General features: G+C 40.0%; 2 protein-coding genes across 6 annotated transcripts in view; one reads left to right on the top strand and one right to left on the bottom strand.

Moving 5' to 3' along the window:
* Positions 1–221: 221 nt before the first annotated feature.
* CUNH1orf146 (chromosome unknown C1orf146 homolog) lies at positions 222–16,296 on the top strand. Its single transcript, XM_014459558.2, has 5 exons — positions 222–322; positions 12,027–12,120; positions 14,546–14,714; positions 15,313–15,391; positions 15,997–16,296. Exons 1-5 carry the CDS (start codon positions 254–256, stop codon positions 16,126–16,128), a joined length of 543 nt encoding a protein of 180 aa, XP_014315044.1. The 5' UTR covers positions 222–253; the 3' UTR covers positions 16,129–16,296.
* A 167-nt stretch (positions 16,297–16,463) lies between these two features.
* Positions 16,464–19,617, bottom strand: part of GLMN (glomulin, FKBP associated protein) — a 49,112-nt gene continuing 45,958 nt past the window's right edge. For all 5 annotated transcript variants that reach the window (XM_023757649.1, XM_023757648.1, XM_023757644.1 and 2 more), the window contains 3 exons: positions 17,701–17,824; positions 16,924–17,006; positions 16,464–16,816 (listed from right to left, as the gene is read on the bottom strand). In XM_023757649.1, coding sequence (XP_023613417.1) covers positions 16,700–16,816; positions 16,924–17,006; positions 17,701–17,824 — 324 coding nt within the window. In that variant the 3' untranslated portion in view covers positions 16,464–16,699. The remainder of the gene's footprint in view (positions 16,817–16,923; positions 17,007–17,700; positions 17,825–19,617) is intronic.

Genomic DNA, 19,617 nt, shown 5'->3' on the forward strand with positions numbered 1-19,617 from the left:
TCTGAAGTGGGAATCGTTGCTTTTAATAATTGTTAATAGAAAGCATAATATTGAATAAGTTTAATATATATAAGACAGATACTTTTCAATGTCCAATTTTGACTTTCAGATATTTTTAAGGATGTCTCCATTACCCTAGTTTTATTTCTGTCTTTAATTTACTTATTTATCAAACAAACATTTTTTGTGTTCTTTTTGCTCTCATTTTTCTTAGTTTGTGGTACCATTAGAAAACGGATTGATCCAAAGACAGATGGCTGAAAGTGCTGAAGAAGAAAATATAAAATGGACAACCACCATTATTATTAGTTCATCTCTTAAGGTAAAGAGGCATTTGGGCCATTGATCTTTTTTCTCCTTTATTTATTAAGGTATTACATATGTGTCCTTAACCCCCCCCAGTGTCCCCCCACCCCCACCCCGCTCATGCCCTCACCCCCCATGGTGTCTGTGTCCATTGGTTAGGCTTATATGCATGCATACAAGTCCTTTGGTTGATCTCTCCTCCTTACCCCCATCCTCCCCTACCTTCCCTCTGAGGTTTGACTGATCAGTGCTTCTCTGTCTCTGGATCTGTTTTTGTTTATCGGTTTATGTTGTTCATTATATTCCACAAATGAGTGAGAGCATGGGATATTCATCTTTTTCTGACTGACTTATTTTGCTTAGCATAATGCTGTCCAGTTCCATCCATGCTGTTGCAAATGTTAAAAATTCCTTCTTTTTTACAGCAGCGTAGTATTCCATTGTGTAGATGTACCACAGTTTTTTAATCCACTCATCTGCTGATGGGTACTTAGGCTGTTTCCAAATCTTAGCTATGGTAAATTGTGCTGTTATGAACATAGGGGTGCATATATACTTTCTGATTGGTGTTTCTAGTTTCTTGGGATATATTCCTAGAAGTGGGATTACTGGGTCTGATGGGAGTTCCATTTTTAGTTTTGAGGAAACTCCATACTGTTCTCCACAGTAGCTGCACCAATCTGCATTCCAACCGGCAGTGCACAAGGGTTCCTTTTTCTCTGCATCCTTGCCAGCACTTGTTTATCCTTTCAAAGAACCAGCTCTTGGTTTCATTGATCGTTTATATTGGTTTTTGTGGGGTTTTTTTTGGTCTCTATGTCATTTATTTCTGCTCTGATCTTTATTATCTCCTTTTTGCTCACTCTGGGCTTTTCTTGTTGCTCTCTTTCTAATTCTTTAAGTTCTAGAGTTAGATAATTTATTACCATTTTTTTTCTTCTCTTTTGAGGTAGGCCTGTAGAACTATAAACTTCCCTCTCAGGACTGCTTTCACTGTGTCCCATAGATTTTGGATTGCTGTGTTTTTATTGTCATTCGTTTCCAGGATGTTTTTGATTTTTTCTTTGATCTCTTTGGTAACCTAATCATTATTTACTAGCATACTATTCTGCTTCCTAGTGTTTGAATTTTTTTATTGTGGTGTATTTCTAATTTTATGCCATTGTGGTCTCAGAAGATGCTTGATATGATTTCAGTCTTCTTGAATTTGGGGAGACTTTGCCTGTGACCCAATATGTGGTCTATCTTTGAAAATGTCCCATGTGCGCTTGAGAAGAATGTATATTCCGTGGCTTTGAGGTGAAATGTTCTAAAGGTGTCAATTAATTCCATCTGATCTAGTGAGTCATTTAGGGTTGCTGTTTCTATGCTGATTTTTTTTTTTGTCTAGAGGATTTATCCAGTGATGTCAGTGGGGTAGTTGTTCAGGCTACCCCCTCTGGGCTCAGCCTCTCGTGGTTGTGATCTTAGATCTAGAATCCCCTGCCGACAGCAGCCCTGTGGATTTCCTTTCCACAGTCAGACACTACGCTTGTCCCAAGGGACGCAGCTTTGGTGCCGTGAAGCTTCCTTCTGACCCTCTGTGCGTGGAGGTCTCATAATTCTCTCCAGCCCAGATCCCTGATTTTACTGTTCTCCAGGCGTCCTTTGCCCTTCCGGCTGCGAATTGTCTCACCAGTCGTGTCTACTTCGCCGATTCCAGGTGGATGTTATTCAATGTATTTGCTCCTTCTATTTGCTCTGGGATAGGGCTCGGGACACGTCTGCCTATTACGCTGCCATTTTGTCTCTCCCTCTGATCTTTGATTTAAATATTAAAAGTGATAGGACACTAATTTAAAAGATCATTAGCTTGATTATCCAAAGTTGTATGGATCAGCAATTACATAAGTTAAATGTATTTTAAAGATTAAATTATAATCTTTACTGCATCCATTTTCAACACCCTACTTCTTTAAATATTTGAAGGAAGGGAATTTTTCTAAAGTTATTTTTTTTCTCTTTAAGCCTATTCCAGTAGAGATGTTAAGGAATTCCAGAAACTATAAAACATGCACATAATAATTATTTATTTAAGACCAGAGGCCCGATGCACAAAATCTGCAAGAATAGGTCTTCCTTTCCCTGGCTGCTGGCACCAGCTTCCCTCTGGCACCCAGGACCCAGGCTTCCCTCCAGCCGCCGGCACCTGGGACCTGGGCTTCCCTCCAGCAGGCACCCGGGACCCAGGGTTTCCTCACAGCCCCTTCGTCTGGAAGGTCGTCCAGTCTAATTAGCATGTTACGCTTTTATTATTATAGATTTTTCAAAGATAAACAGAAACTGATTTGTCTGATTTAATGGCATTGGGAGGAGCAGTCAGCTTAATTGTCACTTCCTTGATGATTACCTTTCTTTCCTCTCTGACTGCTTTTCAGATTTTGGCATTTTGTAGTTTAAATTATGAATTTCTTTTTATCTTTGAGGTTCATAAATCTGTGAATTGGTGTCATTTATCAGGTTCTTACTCATCATCTCCTTTAATATTACTCCTGTCCTATTCCTTCGCTCCTTCCCCTTTTAACTCCTATTACATACTAGAGGTCCGGTGCATGAAATTCATGCACGGATGGAGTTCCTGGGCCTGGCCAGTGATCAGGGCCTATCAGGGCCATCTCGCCCAGTCCCGATCAGGGCCGGGCCAGTTGGGGCCTGCTGGCTGCTGGCCAGGGCCTTCTTGATGGGGTGGAAGGGACGGGGGGGAGGGACCGCGGGAGGTTGGCTGTGGGAGTGCACTGAGCACCAGGGGGAAGCTCCTGCGTTGAACATCTGCCCCCTGGTGGTCAGTGTGCATCATAGCGACTGGTCGACCAGTCGTTCCAGTCATTTGGTCGTAATAGTCACTTAGGCTTTTATATATAGAGACTAGAGGCCCGGTGCACGAAATTCGTGCACTGGGGGGTGGGGTTCCCTCAGCCCAGTCTGCCCCTCTCACAGTCTGGGAGCCCTCAGTGGATGTCCTACTGATGGCCACAGTCTGGCAGCAGAGGCTCGGAGCAGACGTCCCGTGTGTGTGTGTGTGTGTGTGTGTGTGTGTGTGTGTGTGTGTCTGCTAGGGCCTGCCCCCAGCCGCGCCACGTAGGCTCGAAGCAGTTGCCGTGTGTGTGTGTGTCTCCCCACTGGGGGTCTGCCCCCAGCCACATTGGAGGCTCAGAGCAGGCACTGTGTGTGTGTGTGTGTCTGCTGGGGGCCTGCCCCCAGCCATACCATGGAGGCTTGGAGCAGGAGCCCCTCTGTGTTGATCTCTCAGGCTCCTGGCCTCCACTGCATGTTGTACTCTCCCTTGAGCTATGGCCAGGATGGGGGTGCTGCTTGCAAGCCGGGCTTTCCTGCTCCCGGATCGCCATGGCGACCAGGGAGCAGGCCCAGTTTGGAGCTGCCCGCAGGCCGGACTTTCCTGCTCCCGTTTCAGGCCCAGCTTGGGGCTGCCCGCAAGCCAGGCTTGCTTTCCTGCTCCCAGATCACCATGGCAACCAGGGAGCAGGAGAAGTTTGGGGCTGCCTGCAGGCCAGGCTTGCTTTCCTGCTCCCGGATCCTCATGGCGACTGGGGAGAAGTCGCAGCTGGGGGCTGCCCTCAGGCCGGGCTTGCTTTCCTGCTCCCGGATCAGGCCCAGCTGGGGGCTGCCCTCAGGCCAGGCTTGCTTTCCTGCTCCCGGATCACCATGGCAACTGGGGAGCAGGCAAAGTTTGGGGCTGCCCACAGGCCAGGCTTGTTTTCCTGCTCCCGTATCCGGATCCTCATGGCGACTGGGGAGAAGGCGCAGCTGGGGACTGCCCACAGGTCGGGCTTGCTTTCCTGCTCCCGGATCAGGCGCAGCTGGGGGCTGCCTACAGGCCGCACTTTTCTACTTACCGATGGCCGAATCACCACAGCGACCCAGGGCCCAGCGGCACTTTCCTGCTCTCCAATAGTCATAGGGTCCCGGCTGGGGGCGGGGCTTAGCAGTGTGGGGCTTAGGGGGCACAGGGGTCCCGGCTGGGGGCTCAGGTGGCACACAGGGGTCCCGGCTGGGGGCGGGGCTTATGCCCCGCTGCCCAGGGCTGCACATGGGGCCCAGATGACAGCTCGCGCTGTCCCGCCCTGCCTGTAGTATAGGATAGAGGCCTGGTGCATGGGTGAGGGCTGGCTGGTTTGCCCTGAAAGTGTCCCAGATCAGGGTGGGGGTCCCGCTTGGGTGCCTGGCCAGCCTGGATGACGGGCTGATGGCTGTTTGCAGCTGGTCACACCCCCTTCTGGGTGGGGGTCCCCACTTGGGTGCCCAGCCAGTCTGGGTGAGGGCCTGAGAGCCGTTTTCAGGCTGGAGGGCAACTTAAGCTCCCAGCCTCTCCTTTTTTTCTTTTTTTTTATTCTGGTATTTATTACCTTCTATAGCTGTCACTGGAGCTGAGAGCCAGCTGCAGCTCTGAGGGCTGAAAGCAGGTTTCTGGGTCTGTTTGGCTTCTATAATTGAAACTCTGTTGCCATCACAGCAGCTCTAAGCTCTGAGGCCGAAGCTGGCTGAAAGCAGGTTTCTAGGTTAGTTTGGCTTCTATAATTGAAACTCTGTTGCCATCACTGCAGCTCTAAGCTCTGAGGCCGAAGCTGGCTGAAAGCAGGTCTCTGGAGCCTGTTTAGCTTCTATAATTGCAACATAGTTGCTTAGAGTGCAGCTCAGAGCTGGGCCGCGGCAGGCGGGGAACCTTGGCTTCCTCCATCCCTGGAGCAAGCAAGCCTCCTGTTCGCTTCAGCTGCGTGGCTGCCGGCCGCCATCTTGGTTGGCAGTTAATTTGCATATCCTGCTGATTAGCCAATGGGAAGGGTGTTGGGGTTATGGTCATTTTGCATGTTTCTCTTTTATTAGATAGGATGTGCTAGATCATCTCACAATACTTTCTATTCATTTTGAGCTCTTTTACTTTTACTGTGTCTTTGGGCTGCAGTCTAGGTAATTTCATCATCTGTCTTTCATGTCAGTATTTATCTCTTTAATCCTGATAAATTTAGCCATTGAGAAATTTTGTGGGGTTTTTTTGTGGTTTTTATTCAGTTTTGTTTGACTTTTTTCAAATTACAAAATATACATAGAGAAAAGTACATAAAAATGTATGTGAACCATTTAATATACTTATTATAGAGAGAATACTATGTAGTTAATCACATCAACAAAATGACACTACTAATTTCCTTTTTCCTCAGGACTTTTATTAATCATATCAGTGATCAAATACTAACCATATTACATATTTATATAATTTTTATTGTATAAAATGTATAATATTTACAATTTTTATAACCATAATTCTCACATTTATTTTAATATTAGTTACACAGTTAAATGGATTCAATGTTCTCTTCTAGTTTTTATGCAAAAGATGTGTCTTCCCAACACCTAACTTTTGTAATGATCCATCAGATAAGCTTCAGGCATAGAAGAAATGTTCTTTCCCTGGAAGAGCCAAAATTCTCATACATGGCTTTAAAAAATGTCCCCTTGGTAGAGGGTCTATTCTTTTTTATGTGTTTTATTTGGGTTTATATATACCTCTTAGTTTTATAAAATATAAAGTATCCTTTTGTTTCTCATTCTCCTTTGGCTTTTGTGCACTTTCTAAAGAAAGAAGGGGAAATCATAGTTTTTATTCCAATAGTTCCTATTTTTAAAAATTTCTCTATTGACTTTAGAAAAAGAGGAAGGGAGAGAGAGACAGACATCAATTTGTCGTTCCACCTATTTATGCATTCATTAGTTGATTCTTGTATGAGCCCTGACCAAGGATTGAACCTGCAACCTTGGCCTATAAGGATGACACTCTAACCAACTGATCTACCTGGCCAGGGCCTATTTTTTAAAATATTTTATATGGTGCTTTACATCACCTGTACTCATAAATCTTTTTTGTTTTTTACTAATCATTGTTTTAGAAAAATCATTAGAAGTAGAATAGTTGGGTTAAAAAGGCATGCACATTTTAGGACTTTTGATATGTATTGTCAAATTATCTTCCAGAATGTTTTTTTAAAATATATTTTTTATTGATTTTTTACAGAGAGGAAGGGAGAGGGATAGAGAGTTAGACACATCAGTCAGCTGCCTCCTGCACACTCCCTACTGGGTATGTGCCCGCAACCAAGGTACATGCCCTTGACCGGAATTGAACCTGGGACCCTTGAGTCCGAAGGCCGATGCTCTATCCATTGAGCCAAACCGGTTAGGGCAGAATGTTTTTATTTACACTCCCATCAGCAGTACATAGGAGGGTCAACTTACTCTCAAGTTTGACAATTCCAAATGTTATCATATTAAAATCTTTTTTTGATAGCTTATATTTTAGATTTATTGGATGACAAGAGAGATTAAACATTTTTTCATATAAAGATTTATTATTTTCCTTTTTTTAAAATAATTGTGACTTTTCTTTTTCTATTGGTATAAAAACTAAATTTTTAGTCTTTCAAAATATTAAAAATAGTACACATTTGTATTATAACATTGATTATTAATGTTCTTAAGTTTTTCCTTTTCAGTATTATTTGATATTTATGACATAAGTTGCAAGTTTTTATTTCTATTTAATCTTGAGGAATTAAGGCAGCTGTTTTTCTTATAAAGTCAAATTTACACCTTTTTTCTTTTGAGATTCATTAAATAGCTCTTATTCTTATAAAATTTTCATATTTTAAGCTTAAATATGTGATACATATATACACATGTTCACATACAAATAACCATTACATATTATATAGTCTTGAGTCTCATTCTGTTCTGTTTGTTTGATTTGTATAGTAAATATTGAATTCTTGCCACACTTTTCAATTCATTGGAGTTTTGTGATAAAAACTTGGTAAGGCATGTTCTTTCCATACTACTTTTATGTTTATTAAAATATATGTATTCTTCTAGACCAGAGAATCAGCAAACTATGACCGTGGCCTGCCTACAGCCAAGTTTTGCCCAGCCAATGAGTAAAGAATGGTTTTTACATCTTTAAAAGCTTGTAAAAAAGAGAGAAAGAGAGAGAGAGAGAGGAAGGGAGGGAAAGAAGAAAGAGTGAAGGGAAAGTAGGATAGAAAGGAAATAGGGCAGGGAAATAGAAGGGGAGGTAAAGAGGGGAGGGAGAAAGGAAGAAAAGAAAAAAATGTGACACATCATATGCATCCTAAAAAGCCTAAAATATTTATAATCTGACCTTCTACTGAAAAAGTTTGCCAAACTTTGTTCTAGATGAACTTCAGAATCACTTTAAGCTCATAAAAGTGCCACACTTATTTTGAATTGAATTAAATTAGGGAAAAATTTATTTCTGTGAACACCATATATCATTTTATTTTAAAATATATATATATATTTTAAACTCTTCTATTATTTTTATTGTTATAATTGGGCTCCCCCAATAGGATAGAATTAAAATTTATTAGCATGGCAGACATGGGTCATCAGTTATTCTAACACTGTCCTCAAATTAACTGGCTCATATACAGCTTACATACTTACCATATAAGTATCATATTTTTAGATCTGAATACCTTTGCCTGTGTTACTTTTTCTGTCCAGGCTGTTCTCACATTTGTCTTCTTCCTTCATTATCTACTTAATAAACTGCTTTCCACTAAAGATTTGACTCAAATTTTATGAAGTTTTCTTGACTCACATCTGTCACAACACACCCTTTTTAATATACTTTCTGGTTCTTTGTCAAAATTCTCAACCATGTCTTTTAACTTCTTGAACATTTGCTATTTAAAGGTATCTTATATAATAAAAGGCTAATATGCAAATGACCGAACAGCAGAATGACTGGTCGCTATGATGCGCACTGACCACCAGGGGGCAGACACGCAATGCAGGAGCTGCCCCCTGGTGGTCAGTGTGCTCTCACGGGGAGCACCACTCAGCCAGAAGCCGGGCTCATGGCTGGCAAGCACAGCGGCAGTGGCAGAAGCCTCTCCCGCCTCTGCAGCAACGCTAAGGATATTCGACTGCCAGCTTAGGCCCGCTCCCCAGAAGAGGGTCTAAGCCAGGGGTGGGCAAACTTTTTGACTCGAGTGCCACAATGGGTTCTTAAACTGGACCGGAGGGCCGGAACAAAAGCATGGATGTGTGAACTAATATAAATTCAAAGTAAACATCATTACATAAAAGGGTACGGTCTTTTTTTTTTGTTTGTTTTATTCATTTCAAACGGGCCGGATCCGGCCCGCGGGCCGTAGTTTGCCCACAGCTGGTCTAAGCTATCAGTCAGACATCCCCTGAGGGCCTCTTGCAGGCCTGGCTGAGGGACCACCCCCCACCCCCCGAGTGCATGAATTTCATGCACCAGGCCTCTAGTATATCTGCTAATTTCACTATACACTGAGTGGCCAGATTATTATGATCGGCCAGATTATTATGACCACTCCATCAGTACTTTGTTGGGCCACCTTTTGCCTTCAATACTGTGGCGATTCTTTTTGGCATTGACTCCACGAGATGTTGAAAGGTGATGCGAGGAATCTGACACCATGACTGATGAATAGCACTGTCCAGTTCTGTGAGATTTGATGGTTGTGGAACCAGCTGCCTGATAGCTCTTTTAACTTCGTCGCACAAATGCTCAATTGGATTGAGATCTGGTGATTTGGGGGCCACCTAAGCAAGGTAAAGTCTCCCTCATGTTCTTGAAACCACTCCTGCACAATACGAGCACTGTGGCATGGCGCATTGTCTTGTTGGAAGAAGCCATCTCCATTGGGATATGCCATCAACATGATAGGATGAACTTGATCAGCAACAATACTTAGGTATGTTGTGCTATTCAGACGTTTATAATGATCTGGCCCTCTAGCAACTTCAGCACAAAATTATAGCTAATTTGCCTACAAACGTCAGGTGGTCATAATAATCTGGTCACTCAGTGTATGTATCCCCTATGTGTCTGTTTATATTTCCTGATGTTTCTGATGGTTCTTTCATGTAATCTTGTCTCTTTGTATGTCTGATTACTTTTTATTGTGTTGGACTTTATATTTTTTATTTTACTTAATGTTTTAAAAATATATTTTTATTGATTTCAGAGAGTAAGGGAGAGAGAAAGAGATAGAAATATCAACGATGAGAGAGAATCATTGATCGGCTGCCTCTTTCATGCCCCTACTGGGGATTGAGCCTGCAACCTGGGCATGTGCCCCTGACCAGAATTGAACCCGGGACACTTCATTCTGTAGGCCGACGCTCTATCAACTGAGCCAAACCGGCTAGGGCTGGACTTTATATTTGAAAAATTATTTCTAGAAATAATTTGAGGCCTAAAATAGTATTCTATTTCTCTAGAGAAGTCTTAATTCTGCAAGATAATTAAATTCCTAATGCCCTAAGAGGGTTGCCAGATAAAATACAGGACACTCAATTAAATTTGAGTTTCAGATAAGCAATGACTATAGTATAAGTACATCCTAAATATTCCATGGGACATATTTATGCTAAAAATTATATTGTTTACCTGAAATTCAAATTTAACTGGGTGTTCTATAGTTTTATTTGTTAATCTAGTAACCCAACCCCTAAGGTGTTTGTTGTATGTAAAAATGAACTTATTTTCTGTGCATCTAGAATGGTATTGGTATAGGAAAAGTGAGAAAATAGTCACCCAAATAGTTTTGTTTGTTCTGTAGTTCAAATGAGGAGACCTGATTGAGAAAGGTTGCTCTAGGAAGAGCTTCTGCAAGATGCTTGGGAGCATTAGTAATACAGTATTAACTTAATACAATTTCAGGGATTGAAATGATTTGAAGCAAGGCTGCAATCCCTGTGAGAGCTGTTCTACTTTTGTCAAAGGCTCTGTTCAGGCTTTCATCTGTCTCTTCCTTAATTGTCAGGTAGATGCCCTCAGGGAAAATATGGCCTAAATGCTGGTCTCATATCTTTAAATTTCTGTATAGATCTCGGTCTTGTAATTTTTCACTATCCTGCTAGCTCTCTGATGCATTCAAGCAGTTTTTAAAAATTGTCCAGCTTTGGCACTCTCTTCCTCCCAGGAGCACGCCCATGGCTGTCCCTCTTCCCTCTTCTTCCCCAACAGGAGTGCATCTCTGAAACTTTAAGGGACCCCACAAGATTTGCAGCCAGAACAGCAATGGGCAGCATCAGTTCATCTGGGCAAACTCCCTGAACCTGTCCCCAAGGCCCCCTTTTCTCCTACTTCTTAGTGAGCCATAGCAGCCCAGCCTAGGCTCTTTCTTTCTTTTAAATATTTCAGAGAGGGAGGGGAAGAGAGAGATAGAAACATCAATGATGAGAATCATCGACTGGCTGCCTCCTGCACACTCCTACTGGGGATCAAGCCCCAACCCAGGCATGTGCCCTGACTGGAATCCAGTCATGACCTCCTGGTTCATAGGTCAATGCTCAGCCACTGAGCCACACTGGCCGGGCAGCAGTCTAGGCTCATTTTATTTTATTTTTATAAAATATATTTTTATTGATTTCAGAGAGGAGGGGAGAGGGAGAGGGAGAGAGAGATAGAAATATCAATGATGAGAGAGAATCATTGATTGGCTGTCTCCTGCATGCCCCACACTAAGGATTGAGCCTGCAACCTGGGCATATGCCCTGACCAGGAATCTAACTGTGACCTGGTTCATAGGTTGATGCTCAACCACTGACCCACGCTGACCAGGCACTGAGGCTCATTTTAACACCTAGTCCCTCTCCTGTTATCCTAGGCCCTTTTTTGTTTCACTGCCTCTAGCTTTAATAAACATTCTCTTAAAAAAAAAAAAGGAAGAAAAAAAATTGTCCAGCTTCCCAGTTGCCTTCAGCAGGAGGGTTGGCCTAAATTACTTAGTCTGCCATCACTGGAAGCAATGTATAATTTTAAAACAGCAGGAGCAGCTCAGGGGAAGTGTCATAATTGAACTCGACATCAGGATCTGTTTGAATGGCACAAAATACTCCTTTAGGAAGGAAAGAGGGTATATATTTCATACCTAATTTCTGCCTGTGTGCTTAAAATATACATGATCTGAGGAAAAATATAAAATAAAATTAATATACCTAAGGGATTTTTACGTATTTTGAGAATAACAAACAGGAAAAACTATTAACCACTTAAGTTTTAGTGTCTTGGGTATTATGATTTAATTACTTGGTAGAATCAGAAATGAGATGAATTTTGAAATGGTTATTATTGAAACCAAAAGTTTGGTTGCTGTTTTCTGACTCACCTAAGGATTAAGACATTTTAAAAGTACCCTAAAAGTAACTGTTAAGTAAACAGATGAATTTGAGAATTGGTGTCTTTGTTGTATTCTAGACCTAGCACTTCATGTTTCTGTTAACCATCTAAGAAACACACCACCACCCACATTCTGTTATACATTAATGCATGTCAGAATCCATCTCTACGGGATTTTTTCTAAAGTTTTCATTTACTCTAGCTTTCATAGTTCAGTTCTTTAATTATGCCCTTAATTTCTTTCCGTAAGTAATGTAACTGTAGTACACAACTCATGTCCAAACCTGCAATGTTTGAGCTGAACTAAATATTTTTGGGTTTTTTGGTGGGTTTTTTTCTCCATAGAGAACATTTAGTGTATCTTTTGATGATCAAATCTTTAAGTGGTTTAGTAATAAAAGAAGCTGTTAAACTTATTTTAATGTATTAGCTTTAATAAAAACTATTCTAAGCATGTCTTAAGTTTGTATTTCTGAAAAATTTTTTGAAGAGTTGTGAAATTGCAACTGCCCTGGAAAACCGAAGTCACAAGGTTCGGTATTCAGCTTCAGTGGAAAATGGATCAATTATATTTTCTCGTACTGGTACAGTATATTTGCTAATTGCCTTGATTTAAGTTTCTTATAAAATATGTAAGTATAAGTTCTAATAATTTGGTAGTTCATTAACCAAGTAATAAGCTTAAGGTGTTATCTTTTGGGAGAGGTCAATGTATAAGACTTGGTTACTGCTGCAAAAGCAGCACATCTAGCCAATTACAAAACATATCCCTTTTTAAGATTATAATTGTTGAACTAAAACTGAACCAGTGGAGTCTGGTAGAGGATGGTAAAAACTATTTGGTTTGGAACTAAGATGAAAAATAGAACATAACCATCCCCCCAATAATCAATACTTGTATTAGAGTATTACCCATATTAACAAAGAAGCCAACATCACAATATTGGTCAAAATCCATTCACAAAAACAATATAGAGTGTTTTTCATGATTTTGTACAAGATTTTGCTGAATATAATATAAACAAATAATAACTAAAAGAATCAAATGGAGACATGCAAATGCCCCTTATATCATAATGCCATACAACTGTGAGTCATGACCAACGTACTAAAGGAATTAGATTAGGATATGAGAAGGCTGGGGACATGGGAAGTGGACAATTCTATTTGTGCTTGGGAAATAATAAGAATGATAAAAAGAGGTGAAGGTGATTTTTTTAGAAGGATTACAAATAGACCTGTACTCTAGCGGAAGGTTTGGAAGACAGGTGCTTTCAAAAGTTCCTAGAAATAGACCTCCAGGATGAAACTAATCAGTACCTCCTTAAATTCCTCTGCAGTGGTTCTCAACCTTCCTAATGCCGTGACCCTTTAATACAGTTCCTCATGTTGTGGTGACCCCCAACCATAAAATTTTCGTTACTACTTCATAACTGTAATTTTGCTACTGTTATGAATCGTAAATATCTGATATGCAGGATGTATTTTCATTGTTCGCGACCCACAGGTTGAGAACTGCTGCGAGAAGTAAAATATTTTTAAATACCTACTATGTGCCTTGACCACTTTATATACATTATCTAACTTTTAATTCTTTCAACAAATCTACTGAAAAACTATTATTCCAATCTTACAGATGAGGCAATATAGTTTCAGAGAGGTTAGTTATATAAATTGACCAAATTCCTCAATTAGCATAATCAATTTCCTTAGATATCTCTTAAAGAACTAATTCTATCATCTTTTAAAGAGCTAATTAGATCAAGCTTTTTCTTTTGAACCCTTCTTATAGGCCTGATACTATTTCAGAGATCCTAGGAACCTTCCTACTGTGTATCCTCGCTAATAAAGGGGAATATGCTAATTGACCCTCACACCATCGCTAAAGATGGCAGCGCCCACAGCCAATAAGGAGGGGATATGCTAATTGACTGCCACACCCTCAAAGATGGCGGCACCCACAGCCACAAGATGGCGGTGCCCAGTCCCCTCAGCCCTGCTGGGGCGGCAGGTGTGCAGCAAGGTCAGGCCCACCCCCAGGTGCGCCCGGCCTTGCAGCGCGCCTGCTCTGGAGTCCCCCAGTCCCCTCAGCTGCCCAGGGCTGCCTGAGGCTCAGGTAACCAGGGCCGGCCGAGGCTTGTGCTGCCGGCAGTTGCAGAAGCAGAGGTGTGATGGGGGCGTTGCCTTCCCCTGATAGATGGGTTGCCTCCTGGACTGTGAGAGGGGGAAGGCCGGACTGAGGGACCCCCCCTCCAGTGAATGAATTTTTATGCACCGGGCCTCTAGTTAATTTATGTACAGTAATAGTTGTGTTCTGGTACACAGGTTTCTCCAATAAATAATTGGTTTGCTTAAAACTATGTTTCTTGCCGAAACCGGTTTGGCTCAGTGGATAGAGCGTCGGCCTGCGGACTGAAAGGTCCCGGGTTCGATTCTGGTCAACGGCATGTACCTTGGTTGCGGGCACATCCCCAGTGGGGAGTGTGCAGGAGGCAGCTGATTGATGTTTCTCTCTCATCGATGTTTCTAACTCTCTATCCCTCTCCCTTCCTCTCTGTAAAAAATCAATAAAATATATTTAAAAAAAACCCAAAAAAAACAAACAAACAAAAAACTATGTTTCTTGATTTCCAGCTTTAAAAATCATTATGGGGAACATGGGAAGAAAAAAAGGGAAGACATCTGTAGTACTCTCAATAATATATTTTATAAATATCATTATAACATGGAAAGTTAACTTTTAAGTAAAATTAGGCATTATCCTCTTTATGCCTTAGTCTGAAAAAGATTTTTCCCCCCTTTAAATATTTAGAGTAAGTCATCCTTTTATACAGAGCACTTCAGAGAACCACCTACATTGTTTTAAGAATTTTGTTACAGTGATTTCTACTCATGGTTTAGGACCTGGACACTTACAGCTATGTTATACTTACAGCTATTTTTTATTTTACTGAGGTGTTTTTTTACATTTTTTATTTCTAATGATGAAGTGACATTCACCTTTCCTAGGAGTTGCATTTTTATTGATGGATGCTAAAGAATGCTTTATGTCGGCTGAAGAAATATTTCTAGCCAAAATTGAGAAGTTTATTAACATTCACCAAAATAGTTTTTTGGTTCTGTCTGCTGCCCTCCATGGACTTGAGGAATGGAAACTGATGTTCAGGATTCAGCAGAGGTATGGAAAAGCACTAAATTTATTTTTGTTAAGTTATATTGTGTTTACTTCAGTTCTTAATTCTTTTAGGCAGATGAGTTATGTTTTCCCAAAGATAAACTTTATAATGTTAACCTGTCAAATTTGATAAAATGCAGGCCAAATGGCTATTCTATGAATCAGGGTGACAAGTTTCAAAGTTCATGCTGATTTCTGGGATTCTTCTGCAAGATCAACCCAAAAGTAAACACTTTTTATTGATTAAAGTTCTGACTACAAAGCCATGTCAGTTCCTCTGTGAAATAAGGCAGGGCCTGACTGAGTAAACAAAAGAGAAGCAATAAGAAGTTTGTCTCTTTTTTCCACTTGACACCTTGCTGACCGGTCATGAGATAACTTGTGTTTCCATGTCTGGACATTGCTGACTGGTCACAAGATAACTCAGGTTTGCACTTACATTAAGTAATTTTAAAACGCTACATTGCTTTCAGACCGTAAAATTACTTACATTAATGTAAGTGCAAACACAAGTTATCTTGTGACCAGTCAGCAAGGTGTTAAGATAACAGATGTTAATAAAAAGTCATATGATCTGTTTAACTTATGAATTGTTTTTCAGATTCCTGGGTAGTAACTTACGGATACTTCCAGTACACAACACAGTAAATGCTATTGATCTTATGTGCACTATAGCTAAGGTGAGTTACCTACGGAAAATGACACATACATATACACAGGCATATACTTTGTTCTTGACTTCAAATGTACCCCCTCTTAAGCATGATTGACAAATACTCTGCTTTAGTTTCCCTCAGAGAAGCTGCTGTTTCAGCATGCAACCCTTCCCCATGCCTGAACTCAGCCTCTCAAGTCTTTTCAATTTATTTCTGGTAGCCACTACCAGAATGACTCATTTTGGGCCAAAAGAGTATTTGGCCATAAACACACTGTGTTAGCCATATTGGTTACTTAAATTTTCCATCAAATTCTAAAGTATAAATATTGGTCAGGTTGTAGTTATCAACTGTCAGAGTGCAAACATACTTTTCATGCTTATCCTCCTGTGTGAAGTCTGCCCCCAACTCCTCTAGCAGTTAGGCGTTCCTTACTCTTACACTTGGAAGAGACCTCCATTAAAGCAGTTCTTACAGTAGTCTACATTTTGGCTTGCATGTTTGAAATTCTTTAAAGACAGAGACCAGGTACCTATTACACTAATGAGTCATATGTTGTGTTGAGCACACAGAAAGTGATCAATACTTGAATAATATAAATAATGTTGCATATTTTTATCTTTTTCCAGATCACCTCCAAACCATACATAGATAGCATCTGCTACAGAATGATAACAACTAAAGCTTACATCATTGAGCAAAGTCCTGTTTGCAAAACACTTCAACAGATAAATCTCAGTGACTCATTTAACCCAAATTAGAGTATCAATTATAAATGTTCTTTTGGAAGATTATTAAAATTAGACTTGTTGAATTATAATTTTCAAATATATATTTACTTTAAAGATTTAAAAATAATAAAATATATACAATTATAAAAGTGATTTTATTTTCAAGAGTTTTGTTGAATAATTCCTTTAATGTTCACAAAAAATTGGAGTGATATTCAATTTATCACTAGGAATTCTAAAATGTAACACAGCTTCAAATTGGAACATAAAGTGCATCAGCATTTTTATAAACTCATTATAACTATACGAATGAAGGCAATTCAACTACATTTTATAAACTTATAATACAAAATTATTAATTTGTATTGAATTTTAACAATAGTATTTATTAAATATGGGCATTCTTTGTCATGGAGATTATCTTTTTGAAACCAAATACTATTCATCCATGTGTCATTACAGAAACAGATGAGAAAAGCTACATTTATTTTTCTATTGGCGTGTTTTTTTCTATTGGTGTTTTACAGAAAAATTTTTGTGAAGGTATTAAATCATAATGAAAAACAGTATTTTACTAATTTTTATTTAAGAGATGGAGCTTTCACTTTATCCCAGTATTTTCTTCAGAGGTAGACTTTGTTTTTATTTCAATGAGTTCTTCTACTCGAGCCAGAACACTTTCAATCAAATCAAATGTGAAAAGTGCTGAATGTAGGACCTGCAATGCCAAGAAATTTTAGAGTAATTAAGTATGCATTTAAAACAAAAGAAGTAAAAAAACAAAAGACCTCAAATGGATGTAGCTTAGAAAAATTTTACATCTACCTTAAGCTGCATTTCGGGAGGCATATTAGGCATCTCTTCTCCACCTACGGTTACAGAACAAAAATCTTTAGACTTCTGGACTTCTGTAAGAGAAAAAAAAATCATGTCATGTTTTTAATCTTAAAACAACTCTCAGATCTCAGTAATAAATTAATAAGCTACTTTCATCATTCCATTACTTTAAAAATATGTCCTTTATATAAATTAAGTCTTAGTGTTTAGTATCTCAGGGTATGCTTAAGTCAAGCAATTAGCAAATAAAAATATCAAAATTCTGTAACATGTTTATTTAAGTGGCTAGCATTATTTTGGCATGTACAGGAGGAATGAAAACTTATAAATTTTTTTCTTTGGTATATAATCAGAATTATACACTAAAAAAGAAAAAATCTAGTAATGTCTATAGAAATATTACCATAGCTATATGGAAAAGATCACAAAATTGTAGAATTGCTGGCCAAAAGAAATACAATGATATCCAAATAGAAATACTTGTAATACAGTTAGATTCCTAATTAGGATTTGAGATTTTAAAACCAGAATATGTTTCAGTTTGGTTTAAATCTTTGTTAATCCAATTTCAGTGTTAACTGGCTTATAGTTCTGCTAAGAATAATTTTAATTATAAATAAAATGACTTAGCTGTCATGGTTCCTTGTTTGCTATAAATTAGACAAGTACAAGATTAAAAAGATTTTCATTTTTAATATAAATTGCAGTTTAAAAAAATGACTAAATTGTTAGACCTAAGCGAAAATGAAATTGCACATTACTAACCTTGGCTATTTTCTTGGCTATTTTTAATTTCTGCTTCATAATGTGCTTTTGACATATTAAGTCCTGTATGGAGTGGCTTTAAGAAATTATTCTCAATCTTTCCAAGTTCTGTCCATAATCCAGTCTGTTCAGAAGAATTAATGAAAGAATTAGTTATATGGTTCAACATTTACTGATTGCATATTATTAAATACTAGAGGCCCGGTGCATGAAATTCATGCACGGGGGTGGAGGGGTGGGGATTCAGTCCAGCCTGCACCCTTTCACAATCCGGACCCCTCGGGGGATGTCCAACTGCCAGTTTAGGGGGAATCAGGCCTAAACCAGCAGTCATACATCCCTCTGGTAATCCGGGACCGCTGGCACTTAACCGGCTCGCCTGCCTGCCTGCCTGCCTAATTGCCCCTAACCACTCGCCTACCTGCCTGATCGCCCTTAAGTGCCTCTGCCTGCCTGCCTGATCACCCCTAACCACGCGCCTGCCTGCCTAATCACCCCCAACCACTTGCCTGCCTGCCTGTCTGATTGCCCCTAACTGCCTCTGCCTGCCTGCTGGATCGCCCCTAACCATTTGCCTGCTTGCCTGATCGCCCTAACTGCCTCTGCCTCGGCCCCGCCTGCAGCTTCGTGCAGAATGACATCTGGAAGGTCATTTGGCTGTCCAGTCTAATTAGCATATTATGCTTTTATTATTATAGACAGATGTGTTTGAGAGTTGGAGAAACAAGAATTAATCACATGATCCTTGCCTTTCAAGGTAGAGTTTACTGTTTAATAACACATTGATTACTACATCTAGTATTTTATGTGAATACCAATCAAAACAAAACTTTACTTTGGTTAGTACATTCAGTGCTGTACCACTTGGGCAGTTTTTGGTTTTGAGATGGGTAACTTACAAGTTTTATCCATGAGAAAGTTATTTGAGGACAATATACATGGTCTAAGACATTTCTCTTGCCTATAAACATTCCCACAATGACTACTTTATATATCTCTTCAACTCTTGATCTTACAGTTGATACCCTTGTCACAGATCTAGTTCTAGAAGATTCTTTTCTTTCCTTGTTGATGGAAAGTTTTCTAACACAAAGCTGATATGGACATTCTTGTTGTTAAGTGCAGGTGGAGATTTTACCTGCCTACGACAGTTTAGGTTTATTTGCTGTTACATATTAGATTTTATTCCAAGAGCATTTCTTCCCATAGTACTAAAGGTGGAGAATCATTAAGTTCATTGGTATTATTAAATTTCCAGGCACTCTTTACAAAGGAAAATATCTTAGGCAAAAAGGTTTAAAAAAAAAAAAAGGAACCTTGGAAGTTCTGGTCAAGATGGTAGCATAGGTAAACACAGTACTTAAATCCTCCCACAACTATATCAAAATTACAACTGTATTACAGAACAACTATTCAGAACTGCCTGACATCTAGTTTAATAGAGGTCTTACAATTAAGATTATAAAGAAGAAGCCACATTGAGACTGGTAGGAGGGGTGGAGAATTGGAACGGCTGGCCCCACACTCATATGTAGCAGATAAAAATTGGGAGGGATATCTCGGCTGCAGAGGTGCTCCATGAGTAGCAAGGGGTCCCATACCCACACAAGCCCTCCCCTCCCCCCCCAGCCCAGGGTTCTAATATCAGGAAGAGAAGTCCCCCTGACTTCTGGTTATAAATACCAGCAGGGATTGTAGCTGAGTGAGATGGAAAGGCTGTTGGAGTCCCAGGTGTTTCTCTCAAAGGGCCTGTGCATAGACTTATGTGGACTCACTGGCTCTAAGCTCCAGTACTGGGGCAGCAGCTGGAAAGTGCCAGGGACATACGGGAGGAACTGAATTGTCTGGCATAAGGGCAAGAGCTGGGAGAGGGCAGTATTCTTCCAGATAAAAATGCTGACAGAGGCCATTGTTCCT

This window comes from Myotis lucifugus, unplaced genomic scaffold, assembly GCF_000147115.1.
Source record: "Myotis lucifugus unplaced genomic scaffold, Myoluc2.0 scaffold_110, whole genome shotgun sequence".
In the NCBI taxonomy this organism is placed as follows: domain Eukaryota; kingdom Metazoa; phylum Chordata; class Mammalia; order Chiroptera; family Vespertilionidae; genus Myotis; species Myotis lucifugus.